Below are 22,675 nucleotides of genomic sequence, written 5' to 3' on the forward strand. Positions count from 1 at the left end.
TTCATCAGGTTTCCTCTTGCTTTGGTAAGCCTTTGTCTGTTTTACAGGATTTGAAACCAGAGGGTCTAAATGAAAAGGTTTGCACTGAGGTCTTGGGCTCCCTTTCAAAGAAGAGGTCTTATTCCGGAGATAGTGATGATACTCTCTCGAGTCTGCCTGATGTTTCAAAGGATGTTGGTTTAGAGGCCTCAGCGGTTGGTGGTGATGATGGTGCTAAGGCCAAGAAGTCTAAGAAAGCCAAGAAGTCCAAAGCTGAAGGTTCCAAGCTTACTGCCATCTGATGATTATTCGTAGCTTTCTTAGCAAAACACTTTATGGTCTGTAATATTATTTTGAACAATATTAGGTTTCCAGGAACCCTTAAGGTTCCTGTTGGTGGTGTGTTGGGCCTGTATGGCCGTCTGGACAGTAGTTTACCTTGCAGTTTACTAGAACTTGCTTTAACCGTTATCTGAAAGTCTTTTATGACTTTCTTTGCTATGATATGATGGTTATTATGTTACTTGTGTTATGTTTTTATGCTTGCTTTGCTTAGTTTGTTCGGTAGTCTCTTAACCCTTCAAGCCTTTTGGTTAGCTGTTTTTGGGTTGAAGCCTTCAACGTTTCAAGCTTATTATGTGGGTGGTTTGAAGCCTTGATAGCTTCTGGTTTGGTTTGTATGTTTTATTGAGGGATTTGCTTATTTTTCCTTTGGCAATTGTCATTCTTTTTTAGCCTTGTCTTTGTTGAGTTTACTTTGTCTTTATGTTTTTTACACTTTAAAGGGTTCAGTGCTGCAGACACTTAGCCTTGGTGTTTTTGAACAAGAAGACGCAGTATCTATCCTCTTCATTATTTCTTTGTGATTTACTCGATTTCGTAAGCCTATTTGTTGGTTATATTTCTAAGGCTTAAGGAACGATTGGTGTAGGTTGTTCAGACCTGTCTATGAGACATTATTGTTTTGGCTTAATAAGTCTCGTGGAGTTGTATTGATTTAGGAACTCACCCCTTATATAGGTTCATTCAACCCTTGAACCTATTGAGCGATATGGCCCGGGAGCTCATCCCCTTACATGGCCCTTGCCATGGACTTTTTTTGTAACAACCCGCACCTTCGTGCGTTGTTACTACTCGATACACTCGTTACGCCTAGCACCGGAGATTCGGATCATAATGTAACTATATCAATTATATCGCTAAATCGAAGTACAATCGAATGATTACGCATATTCTATCATTAGTACAAACCTATTTTGCATAACACTCACGATGATGTCGAGTAAAGGCCTAATCTACCCTTCTCGATAAGCGTGAGGTGTCAAAACGTAAGTAATCAACGCTAACAAGGACTATCGGGTGAGTGCTATGACTCCAGCCGTCATGACGATGATAGCAATACGAGTAAGTAGTGCCCCGGTAATCATTGTGGCACATCACATCGAAGAACGCACTCGAAGGCACGCGTAACTCGATCAACGCACTGAATATTGGATACATAAATACGTATATACGGCCCTTTTGTGATTAATAATAATAAATAATTTAATAATTATATAAATATATGAAAATATGGCTCAAACCGTCGAAATCGCACCAAAAACGGGATCAAAAGGCTTCCGAACGGATCAATTCGATCAGGCTAGTCCAATTGGTCAGACCGGCCCAATCAGATAGGCCAGTCCGATCGGATGGACCAGCCGATCGGATGGGCCAGTCCGATCGAATGGGCCAGCCGATCGACTGGGCCAGCCGATCCAGTCACTGTTTTGCCTTCCTTTCCCCTTCCTTGCCTATAAATACCCCTCCATTCACTCCCAAACACTTGTGTTGCTGCTCCTAACCGACCAAGACGCTCCAGCCCTCAAATCTCTCGATTTCTTCCGATTCTTGTAAGTTTTCAACTCAAATCTTGTACTTTCTTGATCCAAATGCAATCCTTCATCTTTCTATCTTTCGAATCTCAATTTTTAACCGTGAAATCAACGGATTTGGGGTGTTCTAAGGTGATGTCACCACAAAGTTCTTCAAAGGTGATGTCATCCCATGAAGAACAACTCAGATTCGGATGATTTACGTACGATTCTTCATGAATCTCAACCAAATCAATGTTTTTCTAATCAAAGGGCCACGGATTTGGGATGTTCGGATAGATTTCATCACAAAGTTCTTATGAACTTCAAGTGTTGACCTCATATCATCAAGAACAACTCAGATCCAGGGCATTTCCTAAGTAAAATCAAGGTTTTTACATCAGATCTAGTGATAAAATCATCGATTTCGGGTTAAACACGGAAAAACCGACAAAAACGACCAGTTCTGACGAACGGGGTGATTCCCGGCCGTTAAAACAGGTCGGAATTGACGGGATTTCAGTTGCTTAACACCTCATCGTAACGTCCTAACCCAAAACGCCGAAAAACGCTCGAAAAATCATCGAAAACAGCCGAACAGGATAGCCAATCGAGTGGCCCAATCGATCGAACAGCTAGTCGATCGAGCAGCTAGTCGATCGAGCAGCTAGTCGATCGAGCAGCTAGTCGATCGAGCAGCTAGTCGATCGAACAGCTAGTCGATCGAACAGCTAGTCGATCGAACAGCTAGTCGATCGAACAGCCATTCGATCGATCAGGCTGTCCGATCGATCAGGATCAGGCCCAACCGATCGACCAGGCCCACTCGATCGAGTGGCCTGTTCGACTGGGCCAGCCCAATTTCACCATTTTGTCCGATTTTAACCCAATTTTGCCCGATTTCACGCAAATCGATACCGTTTAACGCACAGTAATCTATCACTCACGTAAATTATCTGAAATCAGGATATTCTCCGGCACCGGTTCCGCTAACCTAACCGAATACGCGCTGTGAGTATACTTGACCCTTTTTATCGAATTTTGGGTGTAACATACGTTCCATAAAAACCAAACTTATCAAACGAATGATTTAATTGGACTATTTATCACCTGCGAATAACTGTTTGCATAGATATACGTGATGCTAGTACATGTATGCTAGGACTTATACTCGTGACGTCCCACCAAGACTAGTATAGTACTATTTCGCCCGACGGGGTCTAGTTATGCCATCAAGAGTCGAGCATCGAGGACTTAGCTGGTAGTATCAGTTTTGTGAGTATATATGTTGTGTATTACGTTTATGCATGTGGAAATTCGCAGCACTTTTAATCTATCATACTACACATATCAAACCTGTATACTCGCCAATACTTTTGTATTGACAAAGTTTTAACGTATGTTGCAGGTTTAGCCGAAGTTTACATCAAATCAAGCTAGGAAGTCTAGAAACTCATCTAAAATCTAGGTTGTCGGATTTGAATTGTTCGAGAGGACAAGAAATCTGTGATGACTTACGTGATTGTATTGTTTGTTAGTATGGGATGACAAATGTAATAAATATTATCGCAATATAGTTGTTATGGATTCTCTTGAGCAATCTGATTCGCCTAGTGCCGCGCCCCGATGATTCCGCCATCGGTTGGGGTGTGACATTTTTGCTAGGTTCTCAACCTGATATTAGGATAGAAAGACAAGTCTGATAAAACAACTTCATTCATTCAAGCAGTACTTGCTTTTTACAAAAGGTTTTCATTTTGATACAAACCAAACTTTTCTGTCTAAACATAGAATTTTCTCAGGGTTTTTCCGTTCCAATGTCTTGGAAGCCGTTTGCCTTCTGAGTCTGCTAGCTTGTAGGATCCGCCCTTGTGTGCTTCGAGGATGGTGTATGGACCTTCCCATTTTGGGCCCAGCTTCCCTTGATTTTCCTTTTTGCTAGCTTCATCGTTTCTGAGGACTAGGTCCCCTGGTTTGAATCGTTCATACTTAACCTTCTTGTTGTAGTAGGCTTCCATCTTCTGTTTGTATTTGGCTTCTTGTATTGCAGCTTGATCTCGGGCTTCCTCTAGGAGTTGTAAATTCAACATGGTCTCTTGTTGGTTTGTTTCGGGATCCATGTTGACAATTCGTTGGGTTACAACTCCTATTTCAGCAGGGATTACAGCCTCGGATCCAAATATCAAGCTGTAAGGCGTTTTCTTGTGGCTTGTTTTTTCGGTTGTTCTAATTGCCCATAGAACACTAGGCAATTCCTCGAGCCAATTGCTTTCATATCTTCCTAATCTCGTCTTGATGCCTTCCACTATGCTTCGGTTGGCCCTTTCAACCTGGCCGTTTGATTGCGGGTAAGCCACTGAGCTAAAGATCTGGTTGATCCTGTACTCTTTGCACCAAAGGCTGAAAGGTTTTTCAGCAAATTGCTTTCCATTGTCAGTGACAATCACTCCCGGTAGCCCATAGCGGCAGATGATGTTTTCCCAAACAAAGTCTATGACCTGCTTTCCTGTGATCTTTGCAAGGGGTTTAACCTCGGGCCATTTGCTGAAGTAGTCAATTGCTACTAACAAAAATTTTACTCCTCCTTTGCTTGGAGGGAAAGGCCCAACAATGTCCATTCCCCACTTATGGAATGGCCATGCCAAGGTTATTGGATCAAGATCATGTTAGGGACTTCTTGGGATTGGGGCATGGATTTGACAAGCATCACATTTCTTCAATTGCTCAATGGTGTCACGATGCATCGAGGGCCAGAAATATCCAAGGTTCATGAGCTTTGCAACCACCGACCTAGCTCCAAAATGGGCTCCGCATACTCCTTCGTGTATTTCCTTGATCAAATACTTGCTTTGTTCAGGACCAACACATCTTATCAAGGGGGCAAGGTAACCCTTTTTGTAGAGGGTTTCTCCTTGTAACACATATTGTCTTGCTTTGATTTTAACCCTTTCGGCTTCTATTTGATCGTTGGGTAGTTCACCATTTTGAAGGAATTTTTTGATGGGAGTCATCCAGTTTGGATCTTCCTCAGTGACTACATCTTGGACTTCCAATTCATCAATCGATGGAGCCTTCAACACTTCAACCAACACCTTTTTAGTGAGGTGGGCAAAGGTGAGGGAAGCTAATTTACTTAAGGCATCGGCCTTTTTGTTTTGGGACCTTGGAATTTGCTTGATGCTGCATGTTTGGAAGGTGTTCATCAATTCCTTGGATTTCTCTTTATATCTTCTCATGTTGGGTTCTTTAGCAATGTAGCTGTCGTTGACTTGGCTTGAGACTAGCAATGAATCTGTGAACACTTCAAGCTTCTGAACTTTCATTTCTTTGGCCAGTCTTAAACCGGCGATCAGTGCCTCGTATTCAGCCTCATTATTGGTGGTCTGAAAATTAAAACGGAGAGCATATGTGAATTCTAACCCTTCAGGGTTGATTAGAACTAAACCAGCTCCTGACCCTTCAACGCTTGAAGCCCCATCGGTGAATAATTTCTAGGCCTCAGGGTTGGAAGGTTCAGTGGTTGTGGTGTTTACTTCATCAATTGTTTGGTTTGGGACTTCCACAAGGAAGTCGGCCAGAACTTGAGCTTTAATGGCTTTTCGTGGGACATAGGTGATGTTGTGCTCACCCAGTTCCACTGCCCATTTTGCTAGCCTTCCTGAGTTTTCAGGTTTTTCAAGCACATTCTTGACAGGTTGGTCAGTGACCACTTGTATAGGATGTGCTTGGAAGTACCTCCTAAGCCTTCTAGCTGTTTGGACTAGAGCTAGGGCAAGTTTTTCGAGGGGAGGATATTTAGTTTCAGCTAATTTTAGAGTTTTGCTGAAAAAATAAACGGGTACCTGGGCCTTGTCTCGCTCAATGGTGAGGACTGCACTGATGGCTTCCTCAGCGATTGAAAGGTACACCGATATTACCTCCCCGGTTTCTGGTGCTGCAATATCTGGTAGGGAAGCTAAATGTTGCTTCATTTGATTGAAAGCTTCTTCAGCTTCATCAGTCCATTTGAAATCCTTCTTGTCTGAGCAGTTCTTGAGCGTTTTGTAGAAGGGCAGAGATCTTTCGGCCAATTTTGAGGTAAAACGCTTCAAGGCTGCAAGCTTCCCATTTAAGCTTTCAACCTCCTTCTTGGTTCTGGGTGGTTTAGCTTCGAGGACGGCTTTCACTTTGTTAGGGTTGGCTTTGATGCTTTGCTTTCCAACAATGTGACCCAAGAATTTTCCCTCCTTGAATCCAAATAAGCATTTTTCCGGATTAAGCTTCATGTTAACCTTTCTGAGGTTCTTGAAAGTTTCTTGAATATCGTCAAGCATTTGATGTTCCGTCTTGCTTTTAATCACCAAGTCGTCAACGTATGCCTCCATGTTTTTGCCAATTTGGCTTTCGAAGGCCTTGTCGACGAGCCGTTGATAGGTAGCTCCTGCATTTTTGAGGCCAAAAGGCATCTTTTGATAACAGAAGATCCCTTTGTCCGTGTGAAAGGCTGTTTTTTCCTCATTCTCTTTCTTCATGAGGATTTGGTGATAGCCTTTGTATGCATCAAGAAAGCATTTAAACGAGTATCCTGTGAGGGAATCGACCTTGAGATCAATTTCCGGTAGTGGGTAACAATCTTTAGGACAAGCTTTGTTAAGATCTTTAAAATCTATGCACATTCTCCAAGAGTTGTCAGGTTTCTTGACCATAACCGGGTTTGCAACCCATGATTGGTACTTGACTTCTCGGAGAATTCCGGCCGACACAAGCTTTTCAACCTCTTGGCAGGCTGCCAGACTTCTCTCGGGTGCCAGGCTTCTTTTCTTTTGAACCACCAGCTTGACATCCGGTGGTATTCTTAATTCGTGCTCGGCAATGTTCTGAGGGATCCCGGTCATATCTTCTGGACACCAAGCGAATACATCACTGTAATGTGTTAGCAGCTTTTCAAGGTATGAAAGGGTCTCCTGAGAAAGGTTTGGGTTGACTCTTATCCGTTGCTCAGGGTATTTAGGGTTTATGACCAACCTTTGCCTGTCTTCTTCGCTGTTTGAGTTTTCACCCTCAATCATGTAAGCTTCCTGCGAGGGTTGAAGGGTTGCTATGCCCCTTTCGGTAGGAAATTTAACCGTGCCATGGCCAACAAACATTGCCATGTAAAATGCACACTGTCCGGGTCTCCCGATGATCACGTCATAGCTTGAGGGGATGTTGATAACCACAAAGGTTAATGATTGGGTTCTTTCTTTTACTCCTTCGCTGAAACGAACATCAAGGGTTAGCTGCCCCAAAGGCTTGAGGGGTATGTCAGCGATACCTTTTATAGAGGTTCCAGAAGGTTGAAGCCTTGAACGTTCTTCATTGCTTAAACGGTTGAAGAACTTTTCGAACATGATTTCAATGGTTGCCCCAGTATCTATGTATGCCTTACATGTTTGCAGTGTTCCCACGGTGGCTTCTACCACGGGAGGACTGGGAAGTGGGTCCTTCTTCATAGGGGGGAAGCAGACACACTGAAGCTCCCAGGCTTCCAACCGCTGCCTCTTGTGAGGAACCTTTTCATCAGAGTATACCATATTGACTTCCTTTCCCTTGCCTTCAGCCATCTTGTCTCGAACTCCTTTTACCAAATGAGCGAGTTCTCCTGACTTAACAGCCTCTTCAATTCTCTTTTTTAGTTGGAAGCAATCATTGGTGTGGTGACCCTTTTCTTCATGAAACTCACAGAACTGCGTGGAGTTCTCATTTTTTCTGCTTTTGGGGAGAGGCCTGGGAGGTCTAAAGTTTTGTTTGACTTCTTCCGTTGCCAGGATTTCTTGAGGGGTTTTTGTGAGGGGAGTGAAACTTATGCCTTTTTCTCTGCTTGAAGGGTTCCGACCTTCAGACCTTCGAGGGTCTGAACCCTTTGGCCGCCTGTCATAGGAGTTGAAGTTTCCCCTCTTTCTAGCTGGACTATTGCTTCGCCAGCCGGATCCTCTTTTCCTTTGTTCCTTTATGTCTACAGCTTCCTCTCCCCGAATGTGAGCTTCAGCCCTTTCAAGGGCTTCTTCCAAGGTTTTGGGCAGAGACTTGTTGAAATCTCGTGTGAGGTATTTAGAGGTTATGGCATTCATAAAGCCAGCCACTCTCATTTTCTCGTCTGCCCCTACATAGGTCAGACCTTCCTTTTTGTATCGTTCAATGAATGCTCGAAGACTTTCATCATCACGTTGTTTTATCTGGAAGATCACTGTCGCGTCTTTGACATATCGCCTTTGTTGGGAGAAGTTTGCCAGGAAACCCCTGCTGAGGTCATCAAAGCTTCGAATGCTTTGAGCAGGTAGGTCGTTGAACCAGATTCTGGCGGATCCAACAAGAGTTTGCATGAACATTAGGCAACATTCAGCGTTTGACCATTTTTCTATTCGGGCTGCACCAGTGAAGATCTGGAGATGGTCCTCAGGATCTTCAGTCCCATCATACGTTCTGATGTGGGTCGGCATCTTGATCTTTGACTGGAAATCATAATCGGCTATCTGCCTTGAGAAGCATGAAAGGTTACTTGGCTTATAGGGTTTAGCCAAGTCCTCTTCAGTCCTTGTATCTATATTGTTACTATTGTCGTGATTCCCCTGAGTGGCTAACACTTGATTAATGAAGTGTTGCCACGGGAAGTTGGCCATCATCTGGGTCATCATATTAGGTATGAGGTTGAAGCCTTGAAGGCTTCCTGGACCAACCGAGCAGTTTATTCCGAGAGGGGTGCTCGTAACAGCACTTCGTGCTAAAGGTTGAAGCCATGTGGTTGTTACAGAAGCTGGATAGCTTGTCACTGGGGACTGTAGGAGCTGGTCAAGCGTTAGCTCGTGTCCCAAAGGAGCACCGCTAGTAATCGGTTGGGAAGAGAGGATAGGATGCACCGTAGGATTTGTCATAGTGGACATATAAGGGTGTGGGTTTGGAGGGTTGCTGGGACCAGCCTCGCTTCTTGTGGTAAAAGGAGGTAGGGGTGGTCCGGGAGACAGCGTTGGTTCAGGTTCGTCATAGTCTAAACGAATCCTTATACCCTTTTCCCTTTCTTTACTCACATGCTGGTTAAGAAGTGACCTTAACTCAAGGAAATTATTTGCGACCCCCTCGGGGGTAAGTTCAACACGTGCTGGGGTGTCAGATACACCGACATTTTGAGATGGAACCCCAGATCTGGACGGAGTTGGTGTGTTGAAGGTAAGGAACTCGGGTGTGCTCCTCGGAGTCGAGAAAGATGTTGGTATAGCCACATGAGCTTGGCCACTACCCGGGGTGGAAGTGTTTGGAATCTGATTTACTTCTCCCGGAGATCCACTTTCAGACATGGTGACTTTAAGTGAAGAGAGCTACACTACTAGGTCTTTTTTGAGAAGATATAGTGGCGTAGCCCCACGGTGGGCGCCAACTTGTTGATGAAACAAACACGAGACCAAAGATAGTAGCTGAGTTGGTTAGGCAAAAAGGTTGAAGGGTTCAACCTTGCCTAACGCAGGTCGCGGGGTCCCCCCACGTTTGCAAGACGTGGAAGGAGGTTTACTAGTTTGTAGTTGTTGTTTGCTGAAGATTCTTTCTCTGAGATGTTCTCAGATCCAGAAGTGAGAGCAAACGGAATTTGTGTGGTGGATGTGAAAAGGAGTGACTTGTACGTAAGCAAGTCCTCCACACGAATGACCAGAGATTAGAGAATCTGAGCTGATCAGGGGATGTCTTCTGGAGTAAATGAAGTGTCATTTTATAAGGGAAGACATCTCCCAAAGTAGCATGTATTAGACTAGTAATCCTGCTTGCAGTGGAGGGTTTCCCCTTTTGGGGTTGAAGGCTTTTGACCCCTGGGTAATAGCGTGTATTGTGCAGACCTGCTTTGCTTTTGCGGCCGAGGGTTGGTGAAGCGAGCTCCGGATGTGACTGACCACTGTTTCCTCCTCGCTTTTCCCATCTTACAGCTTTTTAACCATTGAACCGTTTAACCGTTTAAGCATTTGCATATTTAGTCACTTTATTTAGTCTTGGGCTACCCCGTCATCAGGGACAAACCATGCAAAACTAAGATACTCACAAATTGAAATTATTATATATACCCACCACTTCAATTTAAATTCTTAAATTTCTGATATATATTCTCAGCCCAAATAAAAGATTCTTTTTTAATGTCTCCAACAATCTTGTGACTTGATACAACCTTCTCATCGAATTCTTTGATGTTCCTATTCTTTCATAGCCTCCAACACGTTGTCAAGAAGAAGATGGCTTGGATCGTTTTTTTCATCTCTCTTGAACCACCAATCTCTCTCTAAACTCCAACATCTCCCTGATCTAATTGAAACGCCCATATGCACACATGGCACCAAACGGTTCTAGCCTAAATACACGAGACAATGATGTGGTCAGCCGACTCTTGCATGTAACAAGAAGAAATATAGAGTTTGTTTGTAATCGAAATGCCCCTCATACTTGGGACATCTTTAGTCATGGATGGTTTTGCTGAACCGTTCTTTTTTAAATAATTTGATACTCTTTTAACATAATTGACACAATTTATTTTTTAAATTTTTTGTGAAAAATAGTTGAGCCATGCATAATTGTAATAACAACTAGTTTATGCATACAATAACACATGAAAATAATTTACCTCCATACTATTCACTTAATATCATCTAGTGGGAAAGCATGATAATTAAGTTTGTAAGGAAATATAAATAATTTGTCTGAGATATTTTACAAACGGTGGGTATTCACACATCCCCTAAAAGTATCTACACATTCCCCTAACCCTATACACCCCTCGTTGCCCAATACACCTCAAAATGACCCACCCGCACGCTCCTCATAGCCCTATACGATTGAAAATCGGAAATTCTATTGGCACACCAACTCTGTCTATCCGCACACTTTTCCAATTCAATACTTATCGTATAGGCCTATACAATGCGTGTTGAATAAAGTAAAAGACATGACAGACTGGCAGGTGCAGGTGTTGTTTAGTGGCTGGCTTAATACACATCATATAGGCCTATACGATGCGTATTAAAGCACTGAATTTTTGAAGTTTATTTTTTGGTGTGTTGTGTTTGGTTTTTGGTGTTTTGGGTTTATTATTGGTTATTTTTGTTTTAATGAGTTTTAAAATGTTTATTATTTTTTTATCGTTAAGTATCATATTATAGCGTATCATGGCGTATCATATTATTTTTAAAATTTATTTTTTGGTGTGTTGTGTCCAATGCAAGGATCTTCGAATGCGAGCCCGAGAAACGAAAGGGATTTCAAGCAGTTGGTCGGTGACATGATAGATAAAGATCTTTGTTAGTTGCATTTTTAGACACATTTTTATAGCACATTAATGCAAGTTTCGGCACATATCATGCATATATCATAGTCATACATCATTATTTTGTGAAATATTTGTTTTTTTGGAATGGAATCTACCTTGGATTGTTCTAATGTATTTGTAAGCGTGGAGTTAAAGCGTTGGATAGCCGATAGTTTTAGAAGGATTCATATTGATAAAAGAAGCTTAAAATGGCCGTGCTTTTAAGCAATAAGAGAACGCTCGGGTTCTAAGGTCGAATATCAATCAACATCAACATATAACATCAACATATGAAAGAAATATTGCAATGATGATTCTACGAATAAGGCTCTATATACCACGTAGAGTTAAAATAAATTAGAGAGATTGAAATTGGGATGAATATTTATGACGTTGGAGCTGGCAAGCATTTGAAGAGCAGTACAAGATTAGGGGTGTAAACAAGCCCAGAGGCTCGAGAGCTACTTGTGATCGGCTCGGTTAAAAGCTTGAACGAGCCGAGCCTTAACGAGCCCGAGCCCGAGCTCAAGCCTGAAATAGAGCTCGTTTTGTTATCGAGCCCGAGCTCGAGCCTGAAATACAAAGCTTGTTTAGGCTCGCGAGCCTAAACGAACCTATACAAAATTTTAATTTTTTATATATAATATATTAATATTGATGATAACATTGATGAGCCGAGCTCGAGCCGAGCTTTGGCTTGTTTAAGCGATGTTGAATTGAGCTCGAGCTGAGCTTTTAGCTCATTTAAGGTTGTTTTCAAAATAGTTCGAGCCGAGTCGAGCCAAGCTCGAGCTTTGGGTTTTACTCGCGAGCCGAGCTCGAGCTCAAAGAAGTAGGCTCGAATCGAGCCGAGCTCGAGCTCGAGCTTCATAAAAACCAAACGAGCCGAGCTCGAGCCTGGTCGAGCTCGGGTTCGGCTCGGCTCGTTTACACCCCTATACAAGATTGAGTTGGGTTATAATTATTTAATGAACATACAATTAATAAGGGGCAGTCCAAAATTATAATCATGGGCCGTAAGTTTCAAAGAAAAAAAAAGATCTCTTCATCAACAAACAAAAAGAGATAATTGGCAAATTTTTTGGGGGGTGCAACAGAACTAGACGGCTGCAAGTCAAAAAGGAGAAAGGGCATTTTCTTTTTTGGTGATTTTGTAGAACAATTTGTTTCGTAAGTTTAAGTTTTTTTGGATGTTTTGTTTCATATTTCTATTGATTGTTATAGCCACCATGTTCGGCTAGACTTTTATAGTTTTAACATTAGGGTTTATTTTCTTTGATTTGGTTCACAACCTTATGTGAAACGGTTATGTTAGATCCGATTATTTTAGTGGTTTGTTTGTGTGATTCTTGTTTTTAATACGAATTCAATTTGGAAAATATTAGACAGTTAATAAACCTGATCAACTTATTAATTTTTCTAATTTAAAACTCTAATCAGATTTTAAGTTTTGATAAAAGGAACAAATAATGGTTCAAGTTTGTCTATGAATTTGAATTTATTATAGAATCATACAATCTAGTTAAACATCCGCACGGCGTGTGTGTTTGATTATAATCGATATTCTATCCCGCAACCCGCACGCTAAAATCCGAACGGCGTGAGTTTAGAGTAGCGGGCTGACTCTAATCAACGAACTGCGCTTGGTTAGACATTAGATAGAGTGGATGTCCGAACTGCGTGACGTCTAGTATTGATACAAACTATTATTTAAAAGGGATCATTGCACCGTGACCGTTAATGATCGTAAGTCGAACCGAATCAAGAAATTGCCTGGTGTTGAAATTAGTTTTTAACATCTGAATTTTCACAACCACTTTAATTAGCATTTTTATAAAATTTTCGTTCTCATTAATTTTAAGTCTAAATCAAAACCCCCTTTTCACAACCACTAGTTAATCTGTATCCCTGAGGACACGAACCTTACTTTCATTCATACTATTTTTAGTGTGTCAAGTAGGTTTATTTTATATTTATTTGCTGGATTCGACACCCAACAATCTTGCAATGAAAGCCAGTGCAAAAATTGCAGAAATGTTGCATAAATCATTAGGTTCTATTCGGTCATCTTTCCAAACTACAACACACGAATATGTGGTTTCAACGAATTGGTGTGATTCCGTAGTTACCTTAATCACATCTTCCATGGAGTCACATATCCGACAATAGGGGCCACAGATCTCATCCTTCATATCTATTTCTGTCACACCCGAAATATCAGAGCTGGCGTGACTGGACCGGTATCTTCATTGCACAGCGGAAGCAATAAGCTAAAACTTCTAGAAAATGAACACTACTAAGTACTCGACTCCACATGGTTCTCCTATTCCAACCGCGCCATGATTTGCAAAAAGTAACCTGAGAAAGAAACATGCGAAAAATCAACATAAAGTTGAGCGAGTTCATAGTCTGTTTGGGAAAAGATTTTTTAAACAAATCCTTTTGTTTATCGGTTTAAAAGTTGTGGAGAAAATTTGGTAAAATCATTTTCTCGGCATGTTAGATGAAAATGCAGGGAAATTTTGAGGAATGAAAAGGGTAGGTTTGTAAAAATAGTTTGTTTGACTAGGGTGATTTGAGGCACCCGTTGTAAGTATGGGTGAAACGTGCATGTGTGTGTAGGCGAAGTGAATTTGACTAAGTTTGTATAACTCGATGGGGGATTTATTTTTAAAAGGATGTTACCTAAAAGTTTTCGTATAAAACAGATTGTATTTTGAAGAAAATTGTGGCCTGCACCGTAGGCTGTAAGAAAGTTTCTATCAGTTTTAAGGCGTATTAGTAATATCACACGTTTGCAGAAAATTTGCTTATTTGTGGAAAAACTAGGATGGTAAGATTTATGATCTCAAAAGTTTTGGTGGTAATGGGCTAACTAAGTAAAGTTTGTGCGTAATAAAGTATGGAAGATAGGTTTAAAAGTAACAAAGTATTTTGACAGAACTGAACCGATGAAAATATTTGTTTAAGGGATTGAATGTTCAGGACGATTTATTGTAAATGAGGGTTGGATAAAATGTCAAAACGAATAATTGGGAATAATAGTGGTATGAGAGTGAACGAACGATTCAGTAGATGAATGCAAGGGAAGAAATGGTATGATTATTGGATATAATGCGAATATGAATCATTGAGGATGAGGTTTCGTCATGGATAATCGGATATTGCGCGTTTAACAATGCGTTTGTGCACAAATTGTCGATTTTGATTAAAGCAAGTCAAAATCAGTTTTTGCCCAAACCCGCTCATTTTGAACCAATTTTATCTGATTTGGTTCTTTATAATATGTTTCAGACCGGTTACAATTACATCCATGTGGAGTTTTTAGCTAGGGGTGTTCATCGAATCGAATTATTCGAATAATTTTTATTTTTCCCTTGAATTCGTATTCGAGTCGAATTCGATTAAAATCTACCAAATTCGATTTGAATTCGTATTTGAATAAAAAACCCAATTCGTATTCCATTAAAAATTCGAATTCAAATCGAATTCGAATAAATTCAATTTGATTTAGATTTTTTAAAAACATGTAAAAAACTATCAAAATGAAACATAAACTTTAAATCAACCATAAAACACGATATCATGTTAAAACAGTTCCAAATAAAGTATCATAAATCTAAAATTCAAAACGAGAAATTGGGAATAACCACTCCACATAGTTAATATTTTTAGGGTTAGAAATATATTGATAAATTGTTACTTAGGTTTTAGTCATGGGCCATGTAGTTGGTTTGGTAATGGGTAATTTTAATACTTGGAATAAATTTTAAAAACAATTTGTAGTAAAGCCTAATAAAAGTTACATATGTATTATATATAAAAATAATAAATAAAAATGTATAATTTTTATTCGAACTTCGAATCGAATCGAATTTGAAATTGTAAATTCGCATTCGATTCGTATTCAATTTACTTTACTCAAATTGAATCGAATTCGAATTTTTATAATCGAAACTAATTCTTGATAATCGAATCAAATTTAAACGAATTTCAAAATTTTTTCGAATTCGAAACCAACACCCTATTTTTATCCCATTTTCCCCACCTCTAAACATCATTCATTACAAACCAGTTTTGATTGGCCCAAAACTCCATCCCCCAACCGGCCCAATAGTTAAAACACCTACTCCACTCACCTCCCGCTCTTTTCCCCCAAACCCTCAACCTCAACAATTTCAAAACTCTGAACAATCTCGAAGCATCAAGATGTTGGAAGAAGAAATCGAGAAGCTTCGAGGAGTTATTAGAGATTGCGTTAGCAAGCATCTCTACTCCTCGGCGATCTTCTTCGCCGATAAGGTCGCCGCCTTCACTTCCGATCCGGCCGATATCTACATGCAAGCACAAGCCCTATTTCTTGGTCGCCATTACCGCCGTGCTTTCCACCTGCTAAACGCATCTCAGATTGTTCTACGTGATCTTCGCTTCCGTTATTTGGCAGCTAAATGTCTTGTCAGTTTCATCTTCTTGCCCTAATTTATTCTCTGTTGCTGTTTGGTTAATTAGGAAATGAAATTTTTAAATGTTTTGTGCATTTTGCTAGAATTTGTTGAGTTTGTAGCTTAGGTATGTTTTCTAGTTGTTTTTATATGATATGTTGTTTTTGATGAGGTAGGTGTAGGTGTTAAGTATTATTGATAGTTTATTATAATGTGTCTGCTTCCGTGATTTTCGGTTTGGTTATCTTGCTGTTAAGTGCCTCGTTAGTCTCATCTCGTTGCCCTAATTTATGTTTTGTTGTTGTTTGGTTATAGTCTGTTCAAATAGGAAATGAAATTTTGAAATGTTTTGTGCATTTTACTAGAATTTGTTATGTTTTCGGTGTAGAAGTGTTTTCTAATTGTTTTTAGATGATATTAAGTTGTTTTGTTTTGATTTGCTTCCGAATTTGTTGGTTTTGATGAGGTAGGTTTAGGTTTTAAGTATTATTGATAGTTTATATTAATGTGCCTGCTTCCGTGATCTTCGGTTTGGTTATCTCGCCATTAAATGCCTCGTTAGTCTCATCTCGTTGCCTTAATTTTTTTTTGGCTGTTTGGTTATGGTTGGTTGAAATAGGAAAATGAAGTTTTGAATGTTTCGTGCATTTTACTAGAGTTTGTTATGTTTTCGGTGTAGGAGTGTGCTTTAATTGTTTTAGATGATGTTAAGTTTTTTGTTTTGATTTGCTTCTTAATTTTTTGTTTTTGATTTAGTAGGGTTTTAAGTATTAGTGATAGTTTGTTTCAATGTGCCTGCTAAATGAATCTTAAATTGTCTTCCATGATTTTTGGTTTTGTTATCTCACCGCCAATTGTCTCGCCGGTTTCATCTTCTTGCCCTAATTATGCTCTGTTGCGGTTTGGTTTTAGTTTTTCAGTTAGGAAATGAAATTTTGAAATATTTCGTGCATCTCACTAGTTTGTTTTAATTAGGTAATGAAATTTTGATAGTTATCTGCAATGTGTCTGCTCAGGAAGAACTAAAGGAGTGGGATCAGTGTTTGCAAATGCTTGGAGAAGCTAATGAGGATGAGCATGGGAATTTCAGGGATGCTAAGGATTCTGATGTCATGTACTTGGATAAAGATACCGAAGATCGTGAAATTAATGTGAGATGTCCTTTTGTAGTTTACTCTGTTTTTATTGTCATATCTTTCTGTTTTATTCGGTTTGGAAAGCGATTTAATGTTATTAGATAATGAAGGATACATATTACTTATTACACACTGCAAAGTGGACCGAATCAAGGAACGAATAATATTATGTTTTTTGCAATAGTTTAGTTATATTATATAATTCATTTTCAGCACAAAATGGTTACATTCTTTTTATGATCTTTTTATCAACAAAACAACCTCCAACGCTTAAATATCTTCTATCTACATTTCTTTTTCTTCCAATCATCCCTTCTTGCTCAGAAAATGATATTGATAGCTTCACATTTTATTCCAATCATTTTTATTTTCTGTTACAACTTACAGATATCATCAGCAATATGTTTTCTTAGAGGCAAGGCATATGAAGCTCTGGAGAATCGTTCTCAGGCGCGAAAATGGTTAGTTTTAAATGTTTTGCAATGTGGATGCATGTTTAATACTAAATATCACAGTTTTCTTTTTAACATGGATTTAGTTATAGCTCAATACAGTTAGAGAAATCTATGCTCTTGCTTCCCTTTTGTTAGTTCAATTCACTTACTGAGAATACAGTTATTAGAGAAATCTATGCTCTTGCTTCCCTTTTGTTAGTTCCACCTTCTCTGATTATAAGATTATTGTTCTTAAATATTTAGCTGTACATCATATCAGAATATATATTATCGGTGATATTGACCGATATATCACTGATATCCTCGATATCAGTACCTTTCTTCTTAGTTCTACCATTCGTCGTTCTTCTTATTGCTGCTATTGGTGTTTTAAGTCTTAATTGTTAATTGTTAATGTTTTAAGTCTTAATCACTTCCTACTTGCTACAATTGTTAGTGTTTTGCAAGTTGCAAACGCTTACTTTGTTAATGGTAGGGAGTATACTGATTTGTTAGTGTTAAATTGCTATCTTTAAATTCTGCATGATATTAATATTACCGATATCCCACCGCGATAACTTATATCTCAAATATTGGTCCTTGGCCAATATCCATTTTTCTAATGCATTAACTGCATAGCTTTTAGAGTGTAATAGTCTCATTTAGAATATTTTCTCTACTTATGGTTTTTAGGTTCATGGCTGCAATCAGAGCTGATCCTTTATGCTATGAGGTATACACAATGATGTGCAGTTGCAACCATTTGTAATTGTTTGCACTTGTTCTTCATCATATTGCTTGTTTTTTATAACAATTCCCCATCGTCACTGTAATAATTTATTTCTTTGTGCATTCTTTTTTGTTTCAGGCTCTGGAATGTCTTATTGAGAATCACATGTTAACATGTGAAGAAGGTAGTTCAACCGCACTCAGTCTCAGATTATATATCTTTTTTCAAAATTTGTTTGTATCTGCCTAGAAAAGATTTTGTTGCATCTGTACTCCATTATATTATATTGTTTTGCATTAAAAGATCGTTTATATCACTGTGGTCACCATGTCATTGTTTGATCTGTTATTCAATTTCAGAGAAAAGTCTTCTTTCATCTCTGCAGTTTGCTCCAGAAGATGACTGGCTTTCTTCATTCTATTCATGTTTAATAAAAAAGGTAAATGTATATTCAGAACGCTTGTTTGATGTTCTAATGTCACTTTTGTGATTTCACTCAGTTGCTTTTTTTTCGTGTTCAGTACGAAAAATCAGTTGTTGTAGAAGAGAAGTTTAACAAGCTTGAGAATGAAGATATTAGCACAAAACCATCAAACGAGTCAACGATTTGTACACTAAAAAACAACACAGATCTTTTGGCTTGCAAGGCTGAATACTATCATCAATGCGGTGAATATCAGAAATGCTTTGAATTGACTTCACTGTAAGTCGGTCACTATCTGACTAAAGATTTAAATAAAGTAAATTATTATAACTGCGGATAAATGTTCAGATTGCTCGAGAAGGATCCATTCCATCTTAAAAGTACAATAGTTCATATAGCAGCAGCCATGGAACTTGGACATTCAAATGAGCTTTATCTTATGGCTTGCAACTTAGTCAAGGACTATCCTCAAAAGTACGGAAACATTTTGATGCTTATTCTATTTATATTTTTTTACAAGTTTTTCTGTATAAAATTTCACATTTTTTTGCTTTTCTGTTTTAAATGGTATTAACTAGCGGGATTTCTCCGCGCGATGCGGCGAGAATTAGGTCGGTATTGGTTTGGTATTTGACGGTGTCAGTATGGTACTGTCACTCGATTTGAAGTAATGATATGCACAAAAGAATGCGTTTTACATCGAAAACCATATAAACGAATGTCGGTATCGGTTTCGATAATAACAATATCGGTTCTGATAGTAACAATACCAATACCTATGTTGATAAATAAAAAAAACGAAGACCGATATCGGTTCCGATAATAACAATACCGGTACCGATGTCGGTGTCGGTTCAGTTCGTCACAATATCTTTTTTAATAAACTCTATATTCAACAAAGTTTATACATGAACGCCGAGAAAAAAAATATTAAACACACTCATGTATTCACCTTTAAAAAAGGTAAACGAGTTATCGAAGAAAAATCTACTCTTTTTTCAACAAAGTTTATACATGAATGTCGAGAAAAAAATTATTAAACACAGTCACGCATTTGGCTTAAAAAGATAATAAACGCTCGTTATAGGAGGAAACTCAAATTAAATAAAACTAAATGAGATAAAACGTATATTTATATAATGTATAAGGAGTGAAATTGGAACTTAAAAAAACTTGATATAATATAAAAAAACTGATGCTACTATTCATCAGAAGTTCCAATTCATATATATAAATATAAATATAATAATTTTGTTATATGTTTTCTCTAAGGGCGATATCATGGTTTGCTGTTGGCTGCTACTACTATTGTATCAAGAAGTATGATCAGTCACGGCGTTATTTCAGGTAATATACAGCTGTTATCAGATTATTTGTGATATTTCTTTTACCAAATGATCTGTAGTGAATTTAAAGTTACCGACACATGTTATCTTTGTATTGACAGCAAGGCCACTAGCTTAGATGGAACATTTGCTCCTGGTTGGATAGGGTTTGGGAATGCTTATGCAGCCAAAGAAGAAGGTGACCAAGCTATGTCAGGTTATCGTACTGCTGCACGTTTATTTCCTGGGTAATGCTGCTTTATATCTTGATTGTATCTTCTGTGTGAAACGCTTATCTTGCTTGTGATGTTTTCTTCACATTACTTGCAGTTATAGCGGTCAAGGGCCGATATTTGAGATATAGGTTATCGCGGTAGGATATTGGTGATTTTATATCATGCATAATCTATATATATACATATACAAAACGTAAAACATATATAATATAAATATATAATATTAATAGTAATATCAAAAGTCAAAACTGAAAAGTGTCAATATTTGAAACATGATCTAATCGTAAGCCATGAACTCATCCTCTGAGCCCACGTCAACCAAGGCATCCAAAATAACGGTCAATATCAGTGAATTGCGGTCAAATATCGGTTAATAGCGCTGATAATAGCGTTTACGCTATTCTTGATTGCTATTTTGGAAGAGCCCGATAACCACTATTGACTGCTTAGCTTGCAATTTTATATGTTTACAATAAAACCATGCGGTGCAGGGAACTTCATTAGATTTTTAAACGACCTCAATGTATATAAATGTGTTCATCCTTTGCGATGCGGGCCATTAAACCATGAAATTCTTATTTCAGTTATTGCCTTTGAAGCCTTGAGCCATGCCATTACATGTAAGTTTGTATTTTTTTTTTCTAAAAGACTAAATATGTTCTTTTTGTGACAGGTGTCACTTACCTACTCTGTATATTGGGATGGAGTACATGCGGACTCACAGCTTCAAACTTGCTGATCAGGTTCTTAACATCAACTTTGTCCTCTACGGCTTTACCTTTTGTTACTTCACCTTGATATTTGTGGAGTGTCAAATTCATTCCAACATGTAACAATAAATACTAAACCTAAAGTTACGATGGGATTGATCCTTATTTCATTTTTTATTTGGTATCTGTTACAGTTTTTCATGCAGGCGAAGGCCATATGCCCTTCGGATCCACTTGTATACAATGAACTTGGAGTTGTTGCTTATAATATGAAAGAGTGAGCATGTTTCCATAATTCTTTATTTAGTGAAATGCCATTTCGTTTCTGAGGTTTGGCTAGTTTTGCGACTTTTGTCCAAAGGTTTGTTTTTTCGCATCTGGATCCAAAAGGTTTGAAATTTTGTCATTTTCATCTGGCTCGTTAACTCCATCCATTTTTCTTCGTTAAGTCAGGGGTATTTCTCTTTTTTGTTAAGGGCAATTCGTTCTTTTTCCCACTATATGTACAAGCATTTAAATTACCTATACTAAATAAAAAACAAAAATAATAAATGTATGCACACACACTATCTTATTTTTCTGCAAAAAGACGAAGATACCCCTGACTTAAAGGAGAGAATGGATGGAGTTAACGAGCCGACTGAAAAGGCCAAGATTTCAAACCTTTTGGATTTAGGTGCAGATAACAAAACCTTTGGACGAAAGTCACAAAACTGGCCAAACATCAGGGACGAAAATGGCATTTTACTCTTCTTTGTTATAATCTTTATTATGGATATTTTGCTAAAAAATGTGAAATATTTTAGATATAGTAAAGCAGTATGGTGGTTTGAAAAGACTTTGCTTCACATACCGTCACCTTTAAGTGAGATGTGGGAATCAACAGTGGTTAATCTTGCTCATGCCTTAAGAAAATTGAAGTATGTCTACCTTTTTTTTTTCCCTAAAGTCGTGATTAAATGGTCTATGACTGTTTTAAACATACTTTTGTCCTAATTTTTGTATAACTCTACATCAGGAGATACATCGAAGCTATCATATATTACGAAAAGGCCCTTGCACTATCAACGAGAAGCTTAAGCACATATGCTGGTTTAGCATACACATATCACCTGCAGGTAACATTGCTTTTTACATTGTCACTAAAGGCAGCGTTTTCAACCCATTGTTATACAAAGGGGTTGACTTGGGTTATGCTTTATATCTAGTAATCTCTTTATCTAAAATAATTAGAGATTGTTATTGTAAGAAACTAAGAATATAGTTATGTAATCATATGCAACAGATATGATTCTTATTCTTAATAATAATATAAAAGAAGAATAGAGAAGTGTTTGTGGGTCGGCCTGAACCGACTCAAGCTGTACTAAAATGACCAATTTTGAAACCAAAGTGGAATAAGATGTTAATGTTTCATTTTGTTTACGGGTTTTCATTTTTTGAGCAGGATAATTATACGGATGCAATTACATACTATCACAAGGTAATCTGGTTCAGTTTTAAGAACAATTGTAGATTGTTTTAGTGCTTGCAATTGCAACTAACTGGTTTTGTATGAGCAGGCACTATGGATTAATCCGGATGATCAGTTCTGCACAGAAATGTTGACATTGGCCCTTGTGGATGAAAGTAGACAGGGTATTTAATCTTAAATTTAAAATAGAGGAATGTGTATTATTATTGTATTAAAAAAACAATTGTAGTGTATTTCAGATCTGTTTTCACTGTTGTAAAAATTATCATGCCAATAAACTTTATTTAAAAGTTCCTTTGTCCCCTAGCTTCGGTTCGATTCCATTTCGGTATTCATATAAACAATTACAGTGTATTTTGGATTTTTAACTTTTTTTTGAACACTTATGAAGTTGTGAGGGAGTCATCATTGGTGGTGACTTAATTTTTTTCTTGAGGTTTTCATCTGTTCAAACACTCAAGTGAAGGCAGGAGTTTGATTTGATGTGAAGCAAAGGTAGGGCATAATACATTTGATTGAAAAATGGGTTTTGTATTGTGTTTTTCAATCTTGTTGCTCTAAAAAAAGGGATGGCACTTGTCCTTCAAATGATGGGAGATTTTTGATTTGGGTAGTTGAAAAATGTTTGTGGCGTATG

At 38.4% G+C, this 22,675-nt stretch overlaps 1 protein-coding gene across 1 annotated transcript; it reads left to right on the forward strand.

The window, feature by feature from the left end:
- Positions 1 to 15,242: 15,242 nt before the first annotated feature.
- Positions 15,243 to 22,344, forward strand: LOC110912909 (anaphase-promoting complex subunit 6). Its single transcript, XM_022157741.2, has 16 exons — positions 15,243 to 15,582; positions 16,586 to 16,720; positions 17,093 to 17,166; positions 17,833 to 17,872; positions 18,008 to 18,053; positions 18,229 to 18,308; positions 18,391 to 18,572; positions 18,642 to 18,767; positions 19,566 to 19,640; positions 19,741 to 19,866; positions 20,528 to 20,597; positions 20,759 to 20,841; positions 21,371 to 21,484; positions 21,583 to 21,682; positions 22,012 to 22,047; positions 22,127 to 22,344. The coding sequence occupies exons 1-16, from the start codon at positions 15,337 to 15,339 to the stop codon at positions 22,208 to 22,210; spliced, it is 1,617 nt and encodes a 538-aa protein (XP_022013433.1). The 5' UTR covers positions 15,243 to 15,336; the 3' UTR covers positions 22,211 to 22,344.
- Positions 22,345 to 22,675: the final 331 nt, after the last annotated feature.

Source organism: Helianthus annuus, chromosome 15 (assembly GCF_002127325.2).
Source record: "Helianthus annuus cultivar XRQ/B chromosome 15, HanXRQr2.0-SUNRISE, whole genome shotgun sequence".
Taxonomy (NCBI): domain Eukaryota; kingdom Viridiplantae; phylum Streptophyta; class Magnoliopsida; order Asterales; family Asteraceae; genus Helianthus; species Helianthus annuus.